The 24411-nt window shown below is 44.2% G+C and overlaps 1 protein-coding gene across 10 annotated transcripts in view; it reads right to left on the reverse strand.

The window, feature by feature from the left end:
- The window catches only part of bltp1 (bridge-like lipid transfer protein family member 1), an 83926-nt gene that overhangs the window by 17947 nt on the left and 41568 nt on the right, over positions 1–24411 (reverse strand). For 3 of the 10 annotated variants that reach the window (XM_084915247.1, XM_084915248.1, XM_084915246.1), the window contains exons 46-75: positions 20178–20362; positions 19568–19743; positions 18842–19433; positions 17922–18120; positions 17252–17515; positions 16968–17061; positions 15868–15918; positions 15004–15210; positions 13695–13930; positions 13312–13562; positions 13075–13180; positions 12422–12519; positions 12119–12307; positions 11697–11865; positions 10463–10674; positions 9445–9528; positions 7997–8195; positions 7755–7814; positions 7363–7589; positions 5645–5775; positions 5436–5559; positions 5179–5291; positions 4608–4701; positions 4263–4316; positions 1983–2245; positions 1618–1833; positions 1231–1411; positions 956–1145; positions 432–593; positions 197–336 (exon numbers count right to left, since the gene is read on the reverse strand). In XM_084915247.1, coding sequence (XP_084771373.1) covers positions 197–336; positions 432–593; positions 956–1145; positions 1231–1411; positions 1618–1833; positions 1983–2245; positions 4263–4316; positions 4608–4701; positions 5179–5291; positions 5436–5559; positions 5645–5775; positions 7363–7589; positions 7755–7814; positions 7997–8195; positions 9445–9528; positions 10463–10674; positions 11697–11865; positions 12119–12307; positions 12422–12519; positions 13075–13180; positions 13312–13562; positions 13695–13930; positions 15004–15210; positions 15868–15918; positions 16968–17061; positions 17252–17515; positions 17922–18120; positions 18842–19433; positions 19568–19743; positions 20178–20362 — 5267 coding nt within the window. Of the gene's footprint in view, positions 1–196; positions 337–431; positions 594–955; positions 1146–1230; positions 1412–1617; positions 1834–1982; positions 2246–4262; positions 4317–4607; positions 4702–5178; positions 5292–5435; positions 5560–5644; positions 5776–6244; positions 6413–7362; positions 7590–7754; positions 7815–7996; positions 8196–9444; positions 9529–10462; positions 10675–11696; positions 11866–12118; positions 12308–12421; positions 12520–13074; positions 13181–13311; positions 13563–13694; positions 13931–15003; positions 15211–15867; positions 15919–16967; positions 17062–17251; positions 17516–17921; positions 18121–18841; positions 19434–19567; positions 19744–20177; positions 20363–24411 lie in introns of all 10 variants that reach the window. The other 7 variants (XM_084915254.1, XM_084915249.1, XM_084915251.1 and 4 more) reach the window with 7 other exon arrangements.

Consider the following 24411-nt stretch of genomic DNA (forward strand, 5'->3'; position numbering starts at 1 on the left):
ACAGTAGATGTTTTCATACACTAAAATTCTCATTTTAGTGTAAATTTATAACTTGTAATTGTTATTTGTCATAATACTTTCCTTGTGCTTTTAGTTTTTTCTTACATATAACACATTAATTATTATTTATGTAAACAGTCGACTCAAATTCCAAAGCAGCTCTGAAGAAATTGCACGAATGACAGCTCATCAGTACCTGGACTCTGACATAGACAACCACATCCACGGGGAAGGAGGAGTATGCCGACGTTGAAGAGGAAACCAGGGAGGTGGTCGATTCCTCGAGCTGTTCCACTGTATCAAACTGACCCATGTCTTCCTCCTGGGATGCCACAGCTGATGGAAAGACATCAGAAGAAGTTTACTATGAATATCAAGACACACAATTCCTCCAAGAACACGGTCCCAAAGGACTGGTTTTAAAGACACACCTGTGTAGTTTCTGTCCACTGGAGTGATAGGAATTGTCTCAAGTGCTTTTTCCAGAAAGTCCAGCAGACAGGGGCTGATCACCATCTCCTCTGGCAGGGTCTGGAGGGCCACCCAGGCATACAGCTTGGCCGTCTTTACCCCTCCACTGCTCTTACCTTTAGCTGCAAAGACACATGAAAGTTAAAGTCATCTCCACACTCTAACAGCACTTTCAGAAGTTTGTTTCTTGAACTTCAAATAAACTGGAATCATATTAACAGAGGTTCTTTTAAACTGTCTTTTTGAGTCTCTCCCTCTGTGGGGCGCATCAATATGCATGAACCCGTTTGATCAAAGGGTGCCCTCTAGATTCATGCCTTTAAAAAAAAAAAAAAAAAAAAAAAAAAGGGATGGAATCTCATGCATTTGATTTGGACGGTCCACGTGTAGATTTAAATCATTGGATCAAAGAGGCGTGGCACTCTAGTGTCGGCGATTACGGATGGTAGAAGGGCATGCAATTAAATGAGGGAATGCTCAGTACCTGATGGAATAGGTGGGGGCGGGGGAGGTAGGAGCGAGTTAGTCTTGCTTTGGACAGCATTGGGAGGATTTGGAGGGCCGCTATCTTTCATACCATACAGCTTCGACTCTTTGGAGAGAGTGCGGGGGAGAGAGGATCCACGCGAGGCATTGGGTGACTCCGTCTTCAGGGTCTTGGAGTTGTAGTGCAACTGCAGGGAAAAATAAAGGAAAAAAGAATTATTTAAAGCACAAAAAAAAAACCTTGGCAGTTTGGATGATGTAGGAGAAACTGACCTTAACGTCCACTCCTGGAATGTAGAAAACTGTAGTCTCCAAGTCATTGGATTTGGTCGGCAGAGTGGAGGGACACTTCTTTCCAGCTAAGAGATGGCTGGATGAGGGGTAGTTGGGTTGGAGCTTCTTCTTCTTGGGAGGAGATTCTTGGTCCAGGTTTCGGAGGCTGCGCTCACAGCTCCTATAAAACCCAAATTACTTAACTGAATATAGAATGTCTCATTTCTTCTGTCCAGTGAGGATAAACCATCACAGCTGTTCAGGTACTTCTGCTAATATAGAGTCAGATTTAATCTACGCTTAATACTACATTTGGGAGGAAATGTGAGACCAACTTTAAATAGGAGTTTGTATTTCCCAGATTGAGAAATGAACTTTTTACTGCACCTCCTCAAAGAAACATCCTCGTGCTCGGGCTGTTGAGTAGTAGGGTGAAGGACGCACTTCCCGCTGTCGATTTCCACACGGACATCCAGCTCAAAGTCGATGTTTCTTTCCGTCGTTGGGCCACTGAAGCTGCGGTTGGCAGGAGTGCCTGGCCAGCGCTCACTGAACAACTGACTCACAGCAGAAAAGCCCGAGGACTTTCTCTGAGACGTTTGGCTGAGAATCAGGGAGGACAGCACCGTTTAGTGAATGCTGAAAATTGAAAAGCTTTTCTTTTTTAGACAAAAAAGAAATTAATGGCGCTTTCTTTTCCTAACTGTCATAACAAGTACGCCTGCACTGACAAACGCAATAAGACAACTCACACAGGCCTTCGATAGCTCTGCTGTCTGTCATGCTCGAAGTCGTCCTTGTCCGAGTCTTCCGAGGAGGAAGAGGACAGGTCATCGCGCCTTATGTCGTCATGCTGGAAGGGAAGTGTGGGTGAGAAGACAGCAGGGGTGGCGGGGGCACTGAAAACTGAGTGATGACCATCGACAACAGATAGGGGATGGAGGTGGAGGTGATGAGGATGGGATGAATCGTCAATGGAGACTGTCGACAGGTCCCCCTCTGACTCCTCAGGGAACTTTAGAAAAGGACAAAAGGTCAAACTCACACAGGAAATGGTTTAATGTCTGTCTAAATTTGTTCCTACGTGGAGACATCGATCCAGGGAATCTGAGAGCTGGAGCTGATGTCTTCAGCAGAAATCCACCCAAAAAAGGAAGTAGTGTTCTGTAGACTGGACCTTATTAATTAGTTTAACTGATCAGTTCTGAAATTTGTGTTTACTGCTCAAATCAAATGTAATCTTTTACTTCTGCACGTCCAGAGGCAGAACACTACTGCCTGCAACTGTTCACCGAGGAGCTCAGAGGTCATGCACTTTCTCTGAAGAGGAATGACAGCTTGAAACAAAGGAAGAAGATGAGGATGAGAAGATGACATACCTCGTCTCAAGATGGTGACAACAGAAAAATGCCCAAGAAAGTGTAGAAGTATCCTTATGACAGCCAGGGAAAAAGCCCATTTGTGTAGGGTCAACGGATCCCAAACACACTGACAGAGGCTGAGCATCAGTTAAATTAGAAATAATCCATCTGCGACACAAATACTCCTTATAGGACAATATAGAGTTTTATATGAATGTTGTATTGATTTATTGAGCAAGTCTTGTTCTTTCATCAAAGAGTTAGAGATTATTATTATTTTTTAATTAATATCAGGATTATTGTTATCAATTTCATCGTTAATGATTTTATTGAAAAAAAAGAGAAAGATTTACACTCACCAAGAAAATAACACAACTGCACAACAGATTCATCACCATTCAGTTACAGTGCTGAGCAAATAAACCCAACAAAAGCTCCTTTGAGAGATTAAATAACTCATGTCATCAAAGGAATTTTGATTATGCTATTGACGAATATTTTAAGTGGCTACAGGTTGCTTGGCAACTACATAATAAGGTCACCATTTCATTATAAGACTTCAATCTCTTGGTTTTGTTAAAATTAAGTAAAAATAAATGATTTTTTTTTTTAAAAATCATCTTTTATGATGGATTATGTGACGTTCACACATGCCTGTGACCACCTGTTTAACCCTAAAATTTCACTTGGACTTTTTTTTTTTTTAATTGTTAATAAGTAATTAAAACAGTTGGGTAGGGGGAGGGAACTTTCTTGTGGCTTCTGAAGAGAGAGGATTGTCTGAAAAAGGGTTGGGAGCCACAGTTATGAAAGTTGTTTGCAGTTTATGTTTGCAGTTATGGCTTCACGACCGCAAATAATAAGCAAGTTTTCTTATATAGTTATTATTCTCCTCAACACACATGACTGCCGTCTTCACAGTATGAGCCACAAATGCCGCTTCAGGGATGTGGGGTTAAAGAGAATGGATTCTTCAGTATGTCTGAGTTATTATTTGTGATTGTGCCATTTTAAAAAGGTAAACTGGTGACTTTATATTAAACGTATTATTTATTTTATCCTCGTGAAGTTTTTGGCATTGTTGGGGGCGATTAAGGACCTGCTGTTGTGACAAACAAAAGCCGACAGACTGTGACTCAGTGGCCACTCATGCATAGTTGTTAGAAATCACTCAATATACTAAGGTTAAAAAAAACCAAAGCTGATGGATTATTTTATGCAGTTTCAAGACAGGATGAGTGTGTGTGGGGTGTGAAACTATAATTCATTAAGCAGCAATTCAACTGTAAAGTGTTTTTATTCTGCAAACAATTGATTTTCTGAGAACTTTCTTGGGTTGAGGTCATTCTAAATAAAAGCAGGGATGAATTGCTGACTCTCACACTCAGCAGCTAAGGGAATAGTAGGTTTTATTATAAATCCGGATGATCCTCATGCACCAGTAATAAATCAAAATCAAAAAACTGTGGACACAAAAGTGTAGTTATTATGCAAATGAATGTCTACTGCGTATAGCCGAAAGTTCCCGTCTTATCATCCTGTTTTGATTTTGCATATTCAAACTCCTGTCAGCACTGTCAAGGTAATCACAGAGGAGAGGAGGAAACAGAAGTTTTTGATCAGCGTTGGTTATGTATTTCATTTTTTAAATTTTATTCTTGGACCATATACCTTGAATATATCTCCTGGACTGACAGGTGCAGACTCCAAAGCCTGATTATTAATCTTTAATTGGACAGAAGAGTTATTTTTAAAACAAGAGTTCATCCCTCTGTTTCTACTGCAACATACTGTACAAATCAGCTTTTACAGAGATCAGTTATGGTAACAAACAAACATGTAAATGATGGATGAGATGCAGATGATCGCATATAAAATTGCACAAAACTAAAAAAAACAAAATATTGATTTGTTTGGAAATGCTTTAATTTACAAATAAATCAATTAAGAGGTACAATGCAATCTATTAATGTGCTACAGCAATGGATATCTGACACATGAAGAAGGCAGGCTTACCGTGTCCTGGATGTTGAAGGTGACCCGTGGTGCCGGAGAGGACACGTCCACACGGATATCTGGGAAATCTGCATCCACATCTCCGATTCTGGAACTGAAGCCAACATTGTGAGAATCTCATTTTTATTTGATTTTGTTTCAGAACATATGGCATTTAATCAGCCAACACTTGTCAAAGCCTGGCCTGTTATTAGTACGATTCATTTCAAGTCATTGTCATTGCTGAGCATTTGTTGACCCCTCCAGAGTAAATATTTTTCTCCTGTGAAAGGTCTGTGAACTGCCTGAATATCAATACTACATTAATCCTGAGATAATCTGCATAATTACTATAAACAAAATGCAATGAGCACTTCCTCTTCACTACATTCTAATTTGTGAGTCACTCTGTCCCTCTTTGTCAGCAAGATAATGGGAAAATGTTTGAAAAACATAATGGCGGCAGCAGCAGCAGAGAAGTGAGACAGAGGTCACATGGTCCTGTTTGTTTACAGTGAAGCTCCCTTAATGGTGTCATTTCTATGATAATCTGATACCAGGGAAGGTGCCTCCTGCTGCCCTTCTTTGTTACCTTTGTCTGTCCATCCTTTTTAGAGGTGGCCGGCCTGCTGCCGCTGAGATGCTTTTGGAGCGGTTGTAGCTTGGTTTGTAGCCAAGACCCCACTTATCCTTTAGAGAGGCCGCCTGGGAAAGAACAAACACAGCTAGAAACGGGTCCATAAAAGGATAAACATGACCAACACCCTAGCATTATTTCATGCTATTTTAAGTTAAGGTGCTGTGGGAATGCACTTCTACTCGGGGAAGGTGAAGAGACGGGGGATTCACCCTCATGCTGGAGCGGCGCAGCTTCTTTCTGACATCTCTCCTGATGTCTTTGACAGCCACTGACTCCAGCTGTTGATAGCGCTGGATCTCTTGATTGATGGTTCCTTCGCTGGCCCCCAGTTTCCTGCAGGTGTAAGAAGAGGACACGGCTAGTCACTTAGTTGTTGCAACTCTTTAAACAGAACAGTTACAAAGAGCTGGAGTCTTACTTGAGGTCATCGATGACTTTGGCTTGCTCATTCAGTTCTCGGATGTCAACGACCCTTTTTGTGAACTTCCTCCCACGAGCATCAATTATCTGGTTTCCTGACACCATGGGCCTTCTGGGGTCAACCGCCTCCTGTTGCACCAAAGCAGGAAACCAAACACACATGGAAACACACAGATGTGGTAAAACTGATTGACAACTGTGACAAACTTTCTGATCAACAGATTGTGCAATAAGAATCCATCGTCCCGATGTCCCAGTGTCTGATTAAAAGGTGCATTTTTGTGATTCAATCACTAGAAGTTTATCTGTAGAATTATCCACACACCAGGAGCCATGTCACAAATAAGAGACACCACCACCACAACTCCTAGTGAAAGAAGGAAACAAAGCTTTATTGCCAAAGGGAATTATGGGCCACTAATCTACTTCTCTTCACCCATCATTGAAGCTTAATGAGGAGGGCAGTGGAAGCAAATAACACAGCTCAGAATTTTGGAATCCACAGCCTTCATCTCTTAAGTGCAAGTGCCTGAAATGTGACCTTGTAAGTGATTCAACCAGCCTGGAGAAAAGTTTAACACTGCGGGCGGCTACATACACAAGCCCAGGAGAGGGGTCTTTGGGTTCTGCCACTGCCTGGTAGGCAAGGAGATGCACAGTTTAAGTAGTCGACGGGGACAGATATGCTCTGAGGCCTGGGGCTGAGGCCCAGGATGTGGTTTACCAGACGCTTCCTTAAGGTCAGCCGAGGGCTGAACTCTGGAGTCTGTGAATAACAGCAGGGACAGGTGAATGGAAAGGTGGAACAACGGACAGCCTGGGTCAGACTTTGCCTTCTGAAGCTTTTTTTTTTAAATGCAAGCCAGGTAGGATTGGTTCAAACGGACTGATGCATTATTAAAGGAATAGTTCAATGTTTTAGAAATCCACAAACACTATCCTGTCGACAGCACGATGAGAAGATATCGTAGATCTTACCTGCGACACCACAATGAACAGCAGCTGGTTAGCTTAGTGAAAAGAGAATATAGGCAGTCCTAAAGAACCCAAACTAACACATTTTATCAGTTTGTTTAATCTGTGCAAAAACCAAAGAGGAGAAAAAACAGCAATTTACTGTTTTACTGAGGGGTTACGTGCCTGAGTGTTTCTTAGCTGGGAGCTGTGACCTCAATCTTGTGAGGCTGCTGGAAACCAGCAGAAACTCATAACAGCCCCCCAGACAACCCAAACCAATTTGTTTTAGAGGCAGCTTTAGTTATCAACACATTCCCTGTTTTCAGTCTTTGCATCAAACTAAGGTAACAGCTGCTGCTGCAGTCTGTTATCTAATTTACATACACCACAGTGGTACTTATCTTCTCATATTACCAGCTGCAAAATAAGAGAATAGATGCATTTCCCTAAATGTTGAACTTCTTCTTCTGAACCTGCGATACTGACTAGTAGTAAACTCAACAGCTGAATATTCCCACTTCAGTTTAGAGTTTTTCTTTTCACAACTTTCAACAGTTATATTTTTAGATGTTTCCTGAGAACTTTCTAACTTAAAGGAGACCATCTGATCTGACTGATGCAACAGCTGCTCGTGTCTCCTTAAAGTCAGGCTGTGAAAGAACGACTGAATCCAGCTGTGGTGGAAATACACAATTACTCTTTAGCAATCTTCCGAATTCAAACTAAAGTGTAATAAAAATGAACTGAGTGGTGTCTGACCATGTGCGTGGTGGGTGACATGGAGTCGGTTTCGTCCTCATCTGAAAGGTCTGCCATGTTCACAGAGTTCAGATCGGCGATGTCGTCTATGTCCTCCTCGCCCGTCAGGGACGTCAGCGTGTTGCCCAGAGCGTTGAGGCGCTTGCCGATGTTGGGGTCCATGTGAACGGCGATTCCACACATCTTCCAAAGCACATTGAGAGTCCAGGTACCAGCGCTGCTGCTTTCTGTTTTGGTGAAAAGGAAGCCAGGAGTGAGGGGGAAAACAGTGGATGATGTTGGGAAAATTAATGCAATAAATAATACAATTTTCCACACAGTCTCAATATCATTGTGCAGCTCTAGGGTGTGATCTATATTTAATAGATCAGAGCACAGTTAAAAGAACTTGCCTGCAGAGGGCTGCCCTGTAGTCCTGGAACACACTTCATATGTACCGTCAGGGACTACACCTGCACACAGGTACATACAAACAAATATCTTTTATGATCTCTATAGAGACACACTGACAGTCTTCTTCTGCCCACTAGCTCACAAATCAAATGTGAACGGGCTCACACAGTACAGAATTTGTATTTGAAATGGCTTTCTGCAACACTTAGATAAAAACATTTGCATAAACTGTGTCACTCACAAGCATTCATGACGATGTCTCCCCGGACTTCAGGCTTCCAGTCGTCCCAGGAGGTCTCGAAGCCCTCGGCAAAGCGGATGCAGAAATTTTTGAAGTGTCCTTTACTCACCAGGGACTCGGAGGAGCAGGCGGTGATCAGTGTGCTCTCGATGGTCAGGACCAGCGCAGAGCCCGTGTCAAAATCTATGCTGTGATTGGCCTGGTGGAATGGCAGGGAGAAAGGTTACTCTGGCCTCAAGGGAGAGAGGAGAAGGGGGGAGAGTACAAGGAAAGGCAAACCACCTCCATTTGTTTGGAAAAGGAAGCGTTGGCAACACTTCATTCTGTACAGCTGTCATCAACTTAACCAAATATTAAGAACAATAGCACAATGGCAAATTATTGCACATTAAAGGGGATTTGCTATGCTTATTTCCAGCTCTAAACATTTTAGCTTGGACTCTAGATTATACATGATTCACGGTACAAAACAAATAATCCTTTTTACATCTTTCTGGCCTCTGTATAGTCTGTCTCCACACAAGCTGGTTTAACAGCCTTTGCACCCTCTCTTTAATGCATCTTTATTCTTATGGTCTAAAACTCACCAACAGAAGGTTTGAATGGCAGGTGAAAGAGTGGAGCCAGAGCTGTGTATCATAAAGACTGGGCAAAAAACTGGGCATCATAAAGATCCAAAAGGTCTGAAACTTTGTTTGTTATTTTAGCATGTTTAATATTAAAGTCCACCTGAAAATAAGTCAAAAGCTTAACAAGACAGGTCCACTTTAAAACCTTCAAGGGAACAAGTTTAAGTGCTACTGACATAAATCTATCTCTGAGTGAAGTGTTGCCAAGCTCTTCAGTACATTTCAAGTTCAAATGCAGAAAATCAGTGATTAAAGAAGAAAAAAAACAAACAGAAACCCACACATCCAAATTACATGAATTTGATTAACCTGACATTAGTCCAAGAATAGCAGTCTGATCATTATCATTAGGAAAATACATATATCTGTATCTGAACTATTTACTAGCCCATTTCAATCAGCTGGATGAAAATAATCAGACCACAATTTTGGGGCAGCTATTACAAGATCCCAGATATAAGCCAATGCAAAATACCACATGCATACAAGCGTAGAGAGAGCCCACCATGTGCAACACTGCACCTAACTATATTCTTGATCTAGTCTCGCATATAGAAACGTACGTAACTTAAAAGCACTCACATAATCAATACTCTGGACACTAACAGGCATAACTTTTATTATGAAAACACACCTCAAACACCAGCCCGAGCTTCACTACTTGTTATGCCGCCGTTAGAGAAGCTTTTTTTTTAAAACCACAAAGCACCTATGATGCAGTATACTGCAGTGTGACAGGTTTTATAGAAGAGCGTCACTCAGTATCAGTCAACACCTCACACCAAGCCATCCCAAGAGATGTAATAAACTTTTGGTTACTTTTCGTGCATTTCTTTGCTGGCCTGCTGAAGAGCTGGCCCCAGCTTCAGAGTTTGTGCCCTCCGTAACTGGTTCTTGTCCTCTCTATGGAAATAAGTGTAACATAACTGTCTGCATCTCAAATCTTTCCAATCCTAGCATGCAAAGTAGAATAAGGATAATTCAAACTATGATGAATGAGTACAGTAAAATATAGGACACCCAATATGCACATGCTGACTTAAAGTAACTGTGAGGAAGCCTGTCTGTTGGGACTGTATACAGATTTACAGCAATTGTTGAGGAAGCACTGACATAAGATGTGATAAGAGTAGCTCAACATCACTGAACAGTTCTTAAGGCTGTTAGTTTGGCATCAGTCTCACATGCCTGCAGACTGGTTGGTGTTGAGCTGGAAATCTCCCGAAGCCAGGGAAAAATGTGGATTATCTAACCAGTTAGCAAGTGTTTTTGCTGCAAGTTGCTGGCTGCTGCTTGGTGGAATCAGCAGCCTTCAAAGTAAAGACAGTGTCTTATGACTGTAACCAACATGTTTCAACATAAACTAGTTTTACTTTGAAGGCAAGCAGTCTGCATTTCCAGTTTACCTACTGCTACACTAGGTGAGTATTTGCAGACATAGGAAATCGATGTCTTCCATGGAAACTACTGCAGATTATGGCATCTACTAGCGATCAGTGCACTAGTAGATTCATCAGTACATTCAAATTTGGCTGATCTGAAAAAAGCAGCAGTGATGGAAGCAAGCCATAGAGCCACAAGCAGAACACCTTGTTGGGGATTTTTGTTTTTTATAACTTTTGAAAGTGTGTATTTCAAGTCAGCATATGTTAAAACTATTTACAAAACAAAATAAGTTGTGCACTTTATATCCTAAACCTGCTTTCAAAGGATACAAAAAGTTTTTTTTTAAAAACACACCGAGCTTAAAAATATATAAGATTATTTATAAGAAAACAATCTAACGCTCAAAGGGACTGACCAATGACACTTGGGAGACTCAGTCATAGCATATTACCTGAGATGTGTTGGTAATGGGCAGGCAAATACCCAGGTCATTGACTGTCAGTTGCAGAAAGAGGGTGCTGAATGCCTGGGCGGAGGTCTGTTGAATGCCTGGCAGCTTATCCACCACTTCTTTTGTGGCCACGTGAATGTCCTTGTTGAGGGCCATACGCTGCTCATTCCAGTTGTCATATGCAGCTTTGTAGTTTAGCCAGAAGAGCACAGCTGCAGGAGAGCACAGTGGTGGGATGAATAAACATTAAATAAGATCTCAAATGTCATTTAAGTAATTTATATCAAATTTCGAGATGCTAAGGAACCAAAAACTCCAAATATGGATCTAAATAAGGAGAATCGGTTTTTCCCAGAGCATAAATAAAATCACACACCCATCTCACTTTACCCACCAGTGTTGGAATTGGCATCAAAGTTTGAAATAATGTTACACAGTATAAAAAAATTAAAACCTATTCTTTATACTGTTGATTGTTCAGTGTTACCCAACAACATCAATAGGAACAGAAAGTCTTTCTCCAGTAATGTCACCTAAATATGTCAGCTACATGTCTGAGTCTTATTAAACCAGACTAAGTAAGACTGACGGAGTCATCTTAACAGACAGACATGTTTCTAAAATTTCTACAAAGTGTTTGATGGGTCAGATTATTCAGACACACTAACAATGAATAATGTATAATGGGAGTTTGACAAAATGTTAACAGGAGCTGAAGTTCAGCAGGTGCTTCCAGCTGTCGATGTTTTGAGTTTATTACATTAACTGCAACATCAGTTAGTAGCAGCGACTTTTAAACACATGGAAAAGAAGCAAAAACTTAATCACTTGGAACAAATTATCCCAGACAGGTTTGATAAGGATCCAACAACAAATTACACTGTGTTCTTTCCTCACATAGTCACAGCTTTTAAGCTGTCACATCCATTTACTAAACTTTATTACACGTGTATATACACACACCGTCCCATAATTTCATAAAGGACATGCCCACTCTAATTACCAAAGTAACTTCAACAATAAAGCTGCCACGTTAAGAAAAGTCTTCAAGCATAACGTATCACCTGCTGTACTGCATTGTACATAATGAGGCTTCTGATCCTGGTTCAGTCAAGAAAGCTGTGAGAAACTTTGAACGTCAGAAAAATCATCACCTTTAAACACAGATTAAATATCACGCAGCCCATGTTTTAAAAGACCTATTCACCAAAGAAAGAAAAAAAGGAATCCTAACCTCTGTCGAATGCCACGGGCTGAGCGAAAACCACTGGCCTGTTGAGGGTGATGAGAACAGCCTCTTTGTCAGTGGATCCACTGATTTCCTCCTGCAGAGCATTCCGCAGACCAATCCGAGTTTGGAAGTATGCCACTTGGTGGAAATCCGAGCCAGCTTCTTCATACACCTTTAAAGTGAAAGTGATAAAAGGAATCAAATAGTCATCTATTATCGTAGGATCTACTGTACAATATAAAGCGCCTTGAGGTGCCTGTTGTTGTGATTTGGCGCTATATAAATAAAACCTAATTGAATTGAATTGACTTCATCTGATACGATAAAGCACGGGACGAACGGGACCTGTTAAGAAGTGTGGATTCTGTGTCTGTATGCTGAGTAAGACGCACTGCTCGAGAATACGTGCAGGATTTCATTTGTACCTGGTGCTTGACAATCTGTCCAAGGGCTAGGTTGAGGTCAACTTGACATTTTCCAAAGAGTTTCAGGTAACTGCTGCTGCCTCCACCCTGAGCCTTGCACTGGATTCTGTTGGACAGCTCGAGCTCAATCAGGCCCGTCTCAAAGCGCACGGCTCGCATGGAGGGAGTGGTTGCTGTCATCTGGATTCCCTGTGAACACGAAGACAACAATAAAATCTCCACAGAGAAAACTTTAACTGGTTTCATCCCTTCAAAACAACACAAAGCTTGTCCCAAAGCTGAAACAAACTGAACATCAGATACCTTGAACCTGAGGCTGAGAGAATAAAGCAGGATTTTGGGTTTGTCTGCATCTGTTGAGGTGTCGTGCTCATTCCACAGTGGGATGGGTTGTTCTCCTCCTGGCAGAACAGAACACACACACCTTACAGGTCACTTCAGGTCACACACAAGCTGGATAAAACATAGCTGAAGTGTGGCAATGTGGACTGGGGGCAGATATGCAAGTATTAATCTGCTGTAGTCTTCAATTGCAGCTTTTCCTCCTTAATGTGCCTCCATCGTTATTCTTTTCTCTAAAATGGCAAAAAAAACTACCACTACTCTTTCTGTTGGGCAATTATATCAATCAAGCCTGGTGAGCTTAACAAATTACCATCAATAATGTGGAAATAAACAAGGGTGGATTTGTAGCAGTGCATCGGGCATTGATATTTGAGGAAAAACGATTGTTTAGCAACTTAAGCAGCAGCTGTAGGATACAGAATGCTGTGGGGAAAAGCCAGATGTCTGAGATTAGATTAACTTTATTGATCCAAGAGGAAAGCTCGGCTGCTGCAGCAGCACATAGAGGATACAGTACTGTAACGTGTTTGTGATTCTGGTAAGTCTCTAAAAAATGTAAAAGATAATAATTAGAATAATAATAAAAAACCAGAAGGTTTACGTTACAGTACCTGACACTTTCTGAATGACCTCGTTCACTTCCTTCATGAAAACCTTCTGCAGAAAGACCAGGTGGTTGAGCAGGTCTGTGGTCAGGTTGTGCTCAAAAGAGCCAATCTGTGCACGAGAGAGGACAGCGAACACAAAGATCAGTTAGATGTTAAAAATAACAAAACTTTAAAGATTTAAAATGCAGATTGTAAATCAACAGGCCTTTAGGTAAAGCAGCTGCTGCTGTAACTTTTTACCTCAGCTACACATCGCAGGTAGTTGCCCTGCAGGTAGTTTCCTTGTTTTGCTGGGAAGTCGTCTGGTGCCCAGCCCTGGTCTGAGTGACTATCGTGATCCTCCATGATGTACTCTCCCGACATTGTAACCGGTGGCAGCGTGAGGCTGGCTGATGGAGACATAGTGTGCTGGGACATGTCCACCGGGGACACTTTTGATTGGAAGCAAAGTTTGTGGTTCGGCAACTCAAACGTGAAACTGGTTTGTGCTCCTAAAGACAAGTTGGTGAGAGAAAGAATATCATGACTCATTAACCTCAGCAAATTGGTACAAAAGGCTGGGAGGAAAACGATTATTTTAAATAAATATTGCAGAAGTTTGTATCAGATATATTTTCACACACCCGTCATGCCGTGGCTCTTCATGCGGCCCATCTTGTACTCTGCTTTCAGTGATGGGAGCAGGGCTGCGCCAATGGTGATGCCATCCATCATGGCGCTGAACTTGAGGACAATGGGCTTCTTCTCCAGGCCTTCGGGAAGCTGAGGGAACTCGTTGGCCTCGACAGGGGTCTGGTTGATGCTGGATGCTTTGTCAGAGGGTTGTGGGGTGGGGGTGTCCTCCCTATTAGGAGGTTGGCTGTTAAAAAACATAAAAACAATTACTCATGAGGTCAGGATTGCATGACTTTCTACTTTAGCCGCAACTTTGGCTTTTAAAGTATTACATAGCCTTAATCCCACTTACATCCATCAACTTCTTTACCGCCTTTTAAATCCCTTCTTAAACGTTCTTTTACTGCGAGCCGTTAATGAATGTTTGATATGTGTTTATAAATGCCGCCTTGTTCCCCAATGGCGTGTTTGATTCTTTTTATAATCTCCTCTTGTTAATATTTCTGTTTTTCCTTTCAGATGATTTAATTACTTCCATAGGATGAGACTTTGTTCAAAAGTGGTATACTGATAGAGTTTATGTTTATTATTATGTGTGCTGTGTTGTCAGGAGGGTGGGCTGGCTGTGTGGGTTTCCTCCCACAGTCAGAAATGTCCATGTTAATTTAAACTGATGATTCTAAATTGGCCGCCAGTGTGTGGGTAGATAAAGTGCTTAAGTAGAAAGTAAAGTGTTTTATAAATGTGTGTGGAAATCACTCTGATTGGTCAGTGAGACTAGAAAAGTGCTACATAGTTACATGTTCAAGTGATGATGTAATATGTTAATGTCTGGACTGGATTTGGGAAGCAGCGCCTCCGATTTATCCACCGCCTTATGAGGTAAACTGCGTTGAAGGAAGCTGCACATGGAAAAGTCACTGCTAATGCTTTGATTCAGTTGTGTGTGTGTGTGTTATTTTTCAGAACTCTGCAGATACGGACTTCCATTCCAGCGAAAATCAAATTATAGACAAGTTCTTTAATACCCAAAGCACATCTACAACTCTATAAATATATTAACATAATTCAGCATATTACCATGGAAACAGACCACACACAGGTTTTAAAGGCAGGCGACAGTGTGGACCTGCTGTAGTAACGTGTCTGTTTAGTAGACATTACGAACTGAATGAGTAAACATTACACTTCAGAGACAGCACGTGTTGGATGGTGGATTCATTTATGGTTTCAAGTTGAGCACATTTTGAAATTGATTACTTTGAAGTAGGGGGAAAAAAAGCTGTGAGAAAAGCTGAATAGGTGAAGCAGACGTACGCATTAGAAGGCTGGCGGATGAGGTCGGAGATTTGCTTGGAGAGCTGATGGGAGCTGCGGACCATCATACTGTGCAGCGTAGCCGGGTGTTGGGGAATGTTGATCATGATGGCCCCCACTTTGAAGACAGCAGCGTTGTTGGTCTTCAGGCCCCGCTGGGCGCTGTACAAGGCCTGAGACTTGGCGATGTTGCATTTGACCACCGTTCTGTAAACACAGAGGAAACCGGAATAAGCAGCAAGGCAAAAAAATGCAATCATAGAGAAGACGTAGACTTATGAATGAAGGTGGGGTTAGACACCAAACAGTGAAACACCATGCAAATTCAGGACTGCAATTATTTGTGTGTGTGTTTTTGTAGGGACGTAATGAATGAATAACAAAGAATGCATGGTCTGCAAGCCTGGCTGGCTCAGCTAAAGGAAAATGATATCGCGTGGACTAAATATTAATAGACTGCAGATTTTTATCAGATTGATGACATTAGAAGAGAACATGATAGATAATGAGACACCATTTTTTGGCTTCAGCGTCTCAAATATTTAGTTTTTCTGCTTCTCACTGGTACAAAGAGATACTGCACTGGCTCGCTTTTATTTTTCTGACATTTTATAGAAAAAAGTGAGATGAGAAAGAAATCAGATGATTTTATGTTTTGGGGAAGAAAAAAAAAGTCAGCAACAACAATCCACAGGTAGCCAGTGGCAGTTGCTCCATTTGCACAAACTTAATGGGGACAGATCTGTGTAAATGCTCACTGAAAACAGATGTGGTAAACAGGTGACTGAAACAAATGATGGATGTACATTTAAGGAAGTTATGCCTTTGGTTTAATGAGTCCCCTAAAAGGCAGCATAAACATACAGAAACTCTTGTTTAGCAGTGCTGGTGGGAGATGTTGGGAAATCCTCCAGTCTAGGCAAGTAGTTGGAAGAGAAAGCAAATTTAAAAAAAAAAGAAGAAGAAGAAGAAGAAAGTGTAAAATAATTTGAGAAACTTGAAGGTCAGAGCAATTTTTCACATTAAATGTACTGTTAAAATGTTTTAGAAGTTCAGACGTTATTTATGATAAAACACAAAGATGAGCTCAGGCAGCTCAGAGAACCACAGCTGAACATACTCGTAATTAAACTGCATCTAGGAGGCAACACTAAAACAACATCTGACAAGCCACTGATATGTCAGACACCATCGTTTTGTTTTACTTCTGCACTGGGACCTGCTGTCTTCGCACACTGTTTTTGCTTGAGTCAAAAGGACAAGAGCCAAAATAAGCAATCACAGTAACAACTCGAGAATGCTACTGTCTTGGCCACATAAATCTAAAAACAGGCAGAGTGTGCAGGCACATTATGGAAACAGTATTAGGTCTCAGTTTTATTTTCACAGTGGGAGGATTTCTTAAGTAAGCCATCTATTTATGTAATAAACTGAATCAAAACAGTGTGGAGACACACTGGCCTGTCTAAAAGCATAAATACAAGGCTTGCAACCTGATTAGGTTGGCTACCTTTTGAGGAAATTGCTTGCAGTAAAAAGAAAACATAATAAAATTAACTGGCTGGACAGGAGCCTGTAAATAGTTCTCACTGAGCACTAACACAACCATGTTTTAGAGGGCTTTTAAAGGTGTTTATGGAGTTTATGCTTAAACACTCAATCAACTTTTTTGATAAGAGTAAAGTACATTTTGCAAAAGTTGTTCACTTTACAAAATTGTGATTAAGAAATAAAAAAAGACACATTTTTAAAGAAAACATTCAAACTAATAGAAAAGAAAAACACTACCACCTGCTGAATTATTAAAAAAGGAAAAAAAAAACATTACAATGAGAGAGAGTGAGGATCAATACAGTTAAGATTAGAGGGGAACAAAGCGCTTCGATTAAAATGCTTTGTTTCTTTTTAAATAGCTGCTAAAATATTTCATCGACAGGCTGAACAGAAGGAAAGTTTGCACGTACTGAATGTCAGGAGTTATCCCCTCCAGCAGAACGATGTTTACCCCTCCTATGTGAGCCGATGCGCACGTCTCTGTCATTTTCTGGTGCAGAATATCTGCAGGCATAACAACACCAAAAAAAGAGATCAGATCAAACAAACCAAACTTCTACTGACCAGGAACTTCCCCTTTTCTTTGCACACCTGCATCGATCTACTTTGGGACTTTCTAAAGTTTCATATCGGATCTTTCCTACCATAAAAAAAGATGGAAAAATCATTATCTCTGTCAATATCCCTGCCTAACCTTTCATCTTCTCCTTCAGGGTGAAACTTCCATGTATCTTCTTCAGTTCTGCTTCCATGGTCAGCCCTCCGATGTCCGCCTCCAGGTGTGTGCGGTTCACCATGCCGATGCCGAACACGATGAGCGTGACGTGCTGAGGCTCGGAGCTCACAAGGCTGCGTCGCCTTCCACCCGCACCGGGAGGCTTGCTGGGCGTGTTGGGGTCCTGCTGCTCATTCTCAAATATCACTTTACAAAACGGCTCTGAGGTGTGACGTCCCGTCTCTGCGAATTTAGATTTACATGTTACATTAAAAACTGCTTCTGTACTTTCACTTATAAAAACGGTGATGACAGATGCACCACTTTTTTTTATTAAATTGGGAAAGTTTATCCTCCCACTCCACGAAGGAATGGCCACTACTTCATAGCCTCCTCTGTTACAGCAGTAAAATATTCTAGGAGGATAAACTGAAATAGGTGTGTCACAAACAGGAGAAATGAATGAAAAGGTGTTTATAAAACAGTGATCATGAAGGAAGTCAGTCAGATTTGCAGAGCATAGTGTTCAGATTATAAGACAGTAACAACCTCTAAAAATAAAGCGAAGAGTAAAGCAGAATGAAAAAGGCACAGTTAAGCTAAACAACTGAAATGTGGAATTGGATGCGTGCTGGAAGCTTTTTTCCACCTGAAAGGCAGTTCTCCGGGGAGCTTTTCTCCAGGATGCCAGTGGGATCGGAGATGAGGGAGTAGAAGTTGAGCAGCTTGTACATGTTCTGCCAACATTCTGCTGATGGCTCGCTCTGCTCTGACACTGTGATGGAGTCCGAGTCATCCATCTGGATCGCCATGTGGTCGGCCACGTCACGGGACCCTTTCCGTGACACCTGAGGGCATTACGCAATATTCCAGATTATGAAACAGAAAGTAGACATGCCACAATATGCATCGTGGGGCTGAAGGCTAAATAAACAGGCCTGCTGACTCATTCCTTATTTTATTACCCTGTTGTTTACTCTGACAGTATAGTTATGATGCAGTAAGCTGTCACGACAGAGCCACTTAATGAAAGCTAAAAACAGACACTTGTGAAATAAGTGTCAGGGAAGTGACTCAGTTATTTCAGGAGAGTTTCCTAAGAGTGGAAAATACTTCAAATGTATCATGGGCCTCTCTCATACATCATTTACTTTAATAAAAATCTCATTTAAAAAGTCAAACATGTTTGCAAGAAGATTTCTAAAGTTGAAAACTTTTTTTGAAAACAAAAAAAAATATTTCTTACTGAAACATCACAGATGTGTTTAAGATACTACTGTGTGTTCTGAGAAAATCCTATAATCTACTGGCTCCCTCTAGGGTTTGTGTGGAGGAAATGTCAGCTGCTGAGTGAATTTAGTGATTCTACTGGTCTGGACAGGTGCGCCTCACAGAACCGTTGAACAGGCACAAAGGAACTACAGCCTTTGGAAGTTTTCATTTCATTTCATCACAGCCATTTACAGTTACTGCACAAAGTCTTCATTATGTTTGGCTCCTCAAAATATACACATTACTTTCTATCCATTGTGTTATTTTCCCATCTTGTCCTGTCATTATCATCGTTACCTTGGAGGTGCGTCTTTCTGAGCGTCCGAGGGAGCTGCGTCCTCTCGGCTCCCTTCTTCCCAGCGTGTCCATGCCCGATGGAGGTCCGTTTGGAGGTAAACCACCAGCATTTGCGGCTCCCCCTCCTGATCCTCCCCCTCCACCCACTCCTCTCTTGCTCTTCAGAGTTTGGGTTCCACTGCGGCCCGCCCCATTCAGGCTTCCACGGGAGCTGCGGCTGAAGTCCGACGACCTGAAGTGGCGATACGGCCGGGCCTTGAAGGTGGGTGTCGGGGAGGCCGAGCCGGCGGTGTAGCGGCTCAGCTTGATGTCAGTCTGCGTGGCCTTGATATCATCGATCATGGTGCTGAACTGGTGGATGAGGCGCACCAGGGCCATGTCGACGCGCTGGCTGATGGCCTGGCAGGCTGTAGTGAAGTCACAGTGGAATGTATTGTAGTGGCGGCGGTTGAGGTCGTGGAAGGAGAGCGGGGCTGCGGTGGGGCCCTGAGGAGCGCTGGTTGACTTCTCCATCACCACGGCATTCACACTGAAAGTCTCAATCAGCAACGCTGGCTTGAACTCAAGGGGAGGCAGGTTCACCATGCCTTGCCTTAATATAGAAGAAGCACAAAGGGTTAGCAGATGATTTCATTAAGAGAAGAAACCAAGGAAAAAGGCTTAAGAAGCCAAAAAGCAGGGATGGGTAATGCAACATGTGCCTGTCGTGTTTTAGGACAGTTTTACCTCCTGGATCGCTTGTTTTTGCGCTCCTTGGTGGTATCAGAGTCGGCAATGTCTGCTCTGAGGCACTCGAGGTTGCCGGAAAAAGACAGGTGCTCTCCAAAATACATCTTATAGCTAAGCGGAGTGGTATCTTGGGCCTGGATGCCTGTGTAGCTCAGTAAAGGCTTAAAAACAACCTGAGGGGATGAAAACAGACGATCAAGGCACAGAAAAGAAGATATTTTTGTAGAGGCTGAACTAAAAGCTTTCTATCCGTCTGACATCTGCGTATGAAATTAAAATAAAACGGTGAAATAAGGAAATGGAAAGCCCAATGAATGCCGAACGGTATGAGACAGGTGACATTTATATTAACACAGAATGATTCCTTATCAACAGACCCGCTGGATATTCAGCTTTTTCTAACGCGATAAACAAATCGGAGTAATTGCAAATCAATGTGAATTAAGCCTGCATTAGCTTTTATCTGCTTTAATGGCATCAACATAAAAAAGCCTAATTTAAAAACAAATTTCTGAACCAGTTCTAAAACTTATCAGTGAGCAGCACACAAACTACCTGACTAATTCATGTCTAATTATAAAGTCTAAAAACAGATTTAGAGACAAACCTGAGCATCAGCCAGCTGAACAGCAGCTGGACACTGGTTCCCCTCTTCAATGTCGGCCATGTCGTCCTGGCTCGTGCTGTGCTGGGAATGCTGGGAGTGGGTCCCGTCGAGGGTGTTCTGGTCACTGGACAGCACTGTGTTGAAATCTGAGGCCGAAGGGATGGTGGGCAGGTTACACGTCCCACCTGAGGGTGTTTAACGCAGGTTTAGGATCCACGTGGATTAAGAAAAGGCGGCACACGTACAAGCAGCAGTGAGAGAGCAGAGCACTTTACCACTCCAGCTCCTCATAAAAAACATGTTGGAAAGAATTACACAGACAGCAAGAGAGAACGTTAAGTGGAACTTTACAGCCATTTAATGCACAATTTGCAACTGTAAACAGCCACATCACACTTACTTAATTTGTTTGTGAGAAACTGCTGCAGCTAATTTGCTGTGCTGTCATTGGCTCACACTTGGGTGACTACATAACGACGAACTTAATCATCTTTGGCACAAATCCGATCATTACACACTTACAAATGTATCCACAATTGCGAAGGTAACAAATGTTCCCTTTCAGTCGATTCACTCGGTACAACACATAAGTATGGGATATCACGCCCTCGCGTGTCCTGGCTGAAGAAACCTTTAATCACGCCTTTAAGGCAGATGACGTGTGATGACACGCGCACGGCCCCGCCTGCACATATAGCCGCTGTCATCACAGTCATCCCTCAGTTCTTACGCTCTTCACCTCGCTGAGAACACCTCTGCTGAGTTGGGCTAGCTAGCTGCTGCTAGTTAGCTCCGTTGTCTGCCGACTTGAACTTAGCTTAACTGCCCCTGTTGGTGTTAGCCTCCACCGCGCAGTTGGTGTGTAGGCTGCCCGCGGAGCGCTAATTTCAAGTTTTCCCGTGCAGCGTTTTGCTTTGTGTTTTGGAATGGACTCCAAACCGAAGCGAGCAAAGCAGAAATCTTCTGTTCGCCCCTGTCCTCAGGGATGCGGTTTCTCTTTGCACGACAGCGACCAGCACGATGCCTGCCCTGTCTGCCTGGGGATCGTCCATGCTAGGAGAGCATTGACGGAGCCCGAAGCCTGTGCGTTTTGTCGCCAGCTCCGGCGCTCGACCCTGGAAAGACGGGTGACGTTTGTGGAAAAAGTGCTGGGACGCTCGGCTGTCGCACGGCATGACCCTCTCCTTTCCGAGTCTGGAGCCCCGGCTTCGTCCGAGTCCGAAGACGAGGATTTTCCGGTCGATGTCCCCGCAATTAGCTGGGCTGACCACATGGAATATGTTGACGGGTTAGTCGATGACGAGCCGGAACCATGCAGGAGCGCTGACGGGCTTCAGCCTGGGTTGAAGCCCGCCAGCGCTCCCCAGGGCGATGATGACGTGCTGGACATCGGCCTGGACATCCATGGTTTGTCGGAGGATGAGCAGGAGAGCTCATTGTCGGCCCAATGTACCGCCCCTGCTGCGCCGGTCGGCCACGATGACACCTCTCTTTTCTCCCTGTTTCGCCGTGCTGCTGAGAAGCTGCAGGTGGACTGGCCCTCTCCTCCGCCAGCTCAGAAGCCGTCGCGGTTCGCGGGGTTTTTCCTCCCACCGGAGCCCGCAACGGCCAAAAACTGCCTTCCCATGTTCCCAGACTTTCTCTGCGAGCTAACAGCATCATGGGACAAACCTCTGTCTACCCGCGTCACGGTGCCCGGCTATGGACAGTACATGGAATTGGACGGCGCCGAGGGGGCTGGCTTAGCTAACCCACCCCCTATGGAGCCGTCTCTGGCTGCTTATCTGGCCCCGTCCCATAACCATGGTGTCGGCGGCCCCGCAACTCTGCCGTCCAAGCACTGCAGATTCTCTGCTTCGCAGCTGGAGAAGATTTATAGAGCTCAGGCCGGCACTGCTCGTGCCATGAGCTCTGTCACCATGCTCCAGACGTACCAGGCAATGTGCCTGGCGGAGCTCGGATCGCTGGTTCCTGATGACAGCCCGCTGGCATCTCTTCTTAACGAGGTCAGAGTCGCCACAGATTACATCCTCCGTGCGTCTCGCTGTGCAGCGCTCTCCCTGGGCAGAGGGATGGCTTCGACAGTAGTGGCGCAGAGGCACCTGTGGCTGACCCTCTCTGATGTCCCGGATAGGGACAGAGCTGTATATCTGGACGCACCAGTGTCTGCGGCTGGGTTATTCGGACATTCACTTGAAGCCATTCAGGCTAGATTCGATCTGAGGAAGAAGCAGACGGAAGCTCTGCGCGACATCATCCCCAGACGTCAGCCCAAGCCCAAGCCCGCAGCTAGCTCTCACAGGCCCGCCGCTCCTCTGCCGACTGGCAAGAGACCGGCGCCCACTGCTGAAGTGGGTGTGCCGCCAGCGAGAGCACATCCTCCGGCCCGAGCTCCACGCCAGTCGGCCTGGGGCAAAGGCCCACCCTCGGGGCCCCGGCGGGACCCGACGCCCAGGAGGAAGAAGCCTCAGCCCTCCTAGCTGTGGTTTCGAGTGGAGAGGGGGTCCAGCAGCAGGGAGACGCTGTTTTTACCCCTCTGTTGCCGCTTAAGTTCTGTTCAGGTTGTCAGCCCCAGAAGGCGCTGCACTTTCCTAACACTGTCTCCCAAGCACAAAACCCCTGCACACAAAATGCCTCAGGTAACTCCCTGTTCAGGTGTGTTAAATGTTCAGGTGACCACATCGAGTGTTCCCGCTGTTTTTCATTGTTGTGCCCCAGAAAAGGTGCCTCCAACAAAATGTATAAATGTACATATTTCCATGTTACAATCAATAAAGAGTGTTGTTTATTCTCAAACAATCACAAATGCTCAGCCTGCAGGCAGAATGAGCCAGGTCAGGCAGGTGATGCAGTCCCCTGCAGACACACTGGGGGGGGCGACAACGCCCCGCCGACGGTGCTGCAGGTCAGCCGGCTGGCTGCTCACTTCCCTCAGTGGCGCGCTTGCGCCCCCTCTCCGTGGGTGCTGCGAACCGTTGCCATGGGTTACCGGTTGCAGTTCCGGGTCAAGCCGCCCCGTTTCCAAAGAGTCGTAAACACGACTGTCAACACCGAGGCGGCCATGATACTCAGAGAGGAAATAAAGGCGCTATTGCAGAAAAGGGCAATACGAGTGGTCCCCGCTTCGGAGACAGACAAAGGTTGGTACAGCCGTTATTTTGTTGTTCCGAAAAAAGGGGGAGGGCTTCGTCCCATCCTCGACCTGCGAGTCTTGAACACGTACCTACGAACGTACAGGTTCAAGATGCTAACACTCAGACAGCTCTTGAATGCGGTCGGCCCGGGAGATTGGTTTGCAACAATCGATCTAACAGATGCTTGTTTTCATGTGGCTATACACCCGAAACACAGGCAATTTCTGAGGTTTGCATTCGAGGGCGTAGCCTACGAATACCTAGTGCTGCTGCCGTTCGGGCTGTCGCTCGCTCCTCGCACCTTTACGAAATGTGCCGAGGCAGCGCTAGCGCCCCTCAGAGAGAGAGGAATCCGCATCTTAGCCTACCTAGACGGCTGGGCTCTCGTAGCTTGCTCCAGAGAGCAGGCGGAGACACAGCTGTCGCTGGTTCTGTCACACATTCAGACGCTGGGATTCTCTGTGAACTTTCAAAAGAGCTCGCTAATCCCGAGTCAGCAGATTACTTTTCTCGGTTTGGAAATATGCTCGCTTTCCAGCCGCGCACGTTTGTCGGAGCACAGAGTGGCCGCGTTTCATCGCTGCCTTACTCAGTTTCAGCTGGGACGCAGACTGCGTTTCCAGACGATATTAAGCTTGTTGGGCATGATGGCATCTATGATCGCCGTAGTGCCACTTGGACTGTTAAAAATGAGAGCGTTTCAACGCTGGACTCTCTCTCACCGTTTGTGTGCATCGCTTCACCTCCGGAGGAGGCTGACGGTAACCGCGTCTTGCATGCTAGCTCTCCGTCCTTGGAGGGAGCCCGGGCTGCTGCATCAGGGCTCTCGGATTGGGAGGGTGTTGTTTCGCAAGGTGGTGTCCACAGATGCTTCCCTAAGAGGGTGGGGAGCGCTGTGCGAGGGTGCATCAGTGAGAGGGATCTGGTCCACAGCCCAGCGCCAGCTGCACATCAACCACTTAGAGCTGTTAGCAGTGTTCTTAGCTCTAAAGCATTTTCGTCCAGTCCTGGAGGGCCAGCATGTCTTAGTCAGGACGGACAATTCAACAGTGGTGTCTTACATAAACAGAAAGGGAGGAACACGCTCTCTTCCCCTGTTG

Source organism: Perissodus microlepis, chromosome 19, assembly GCF_051167445.1.
Source record: "Perissodus microlepis isolate ML-2025 ecotype Zambia chromosome 19, ASM5116744v1, whole genome shotgun sequence".
Lineage (NCBI taxonomy): Eukaryota > Metazoa > Chordata > Actinopteri > Cichliformes > Cichlidae > Perissodus > Perissodus microlepis.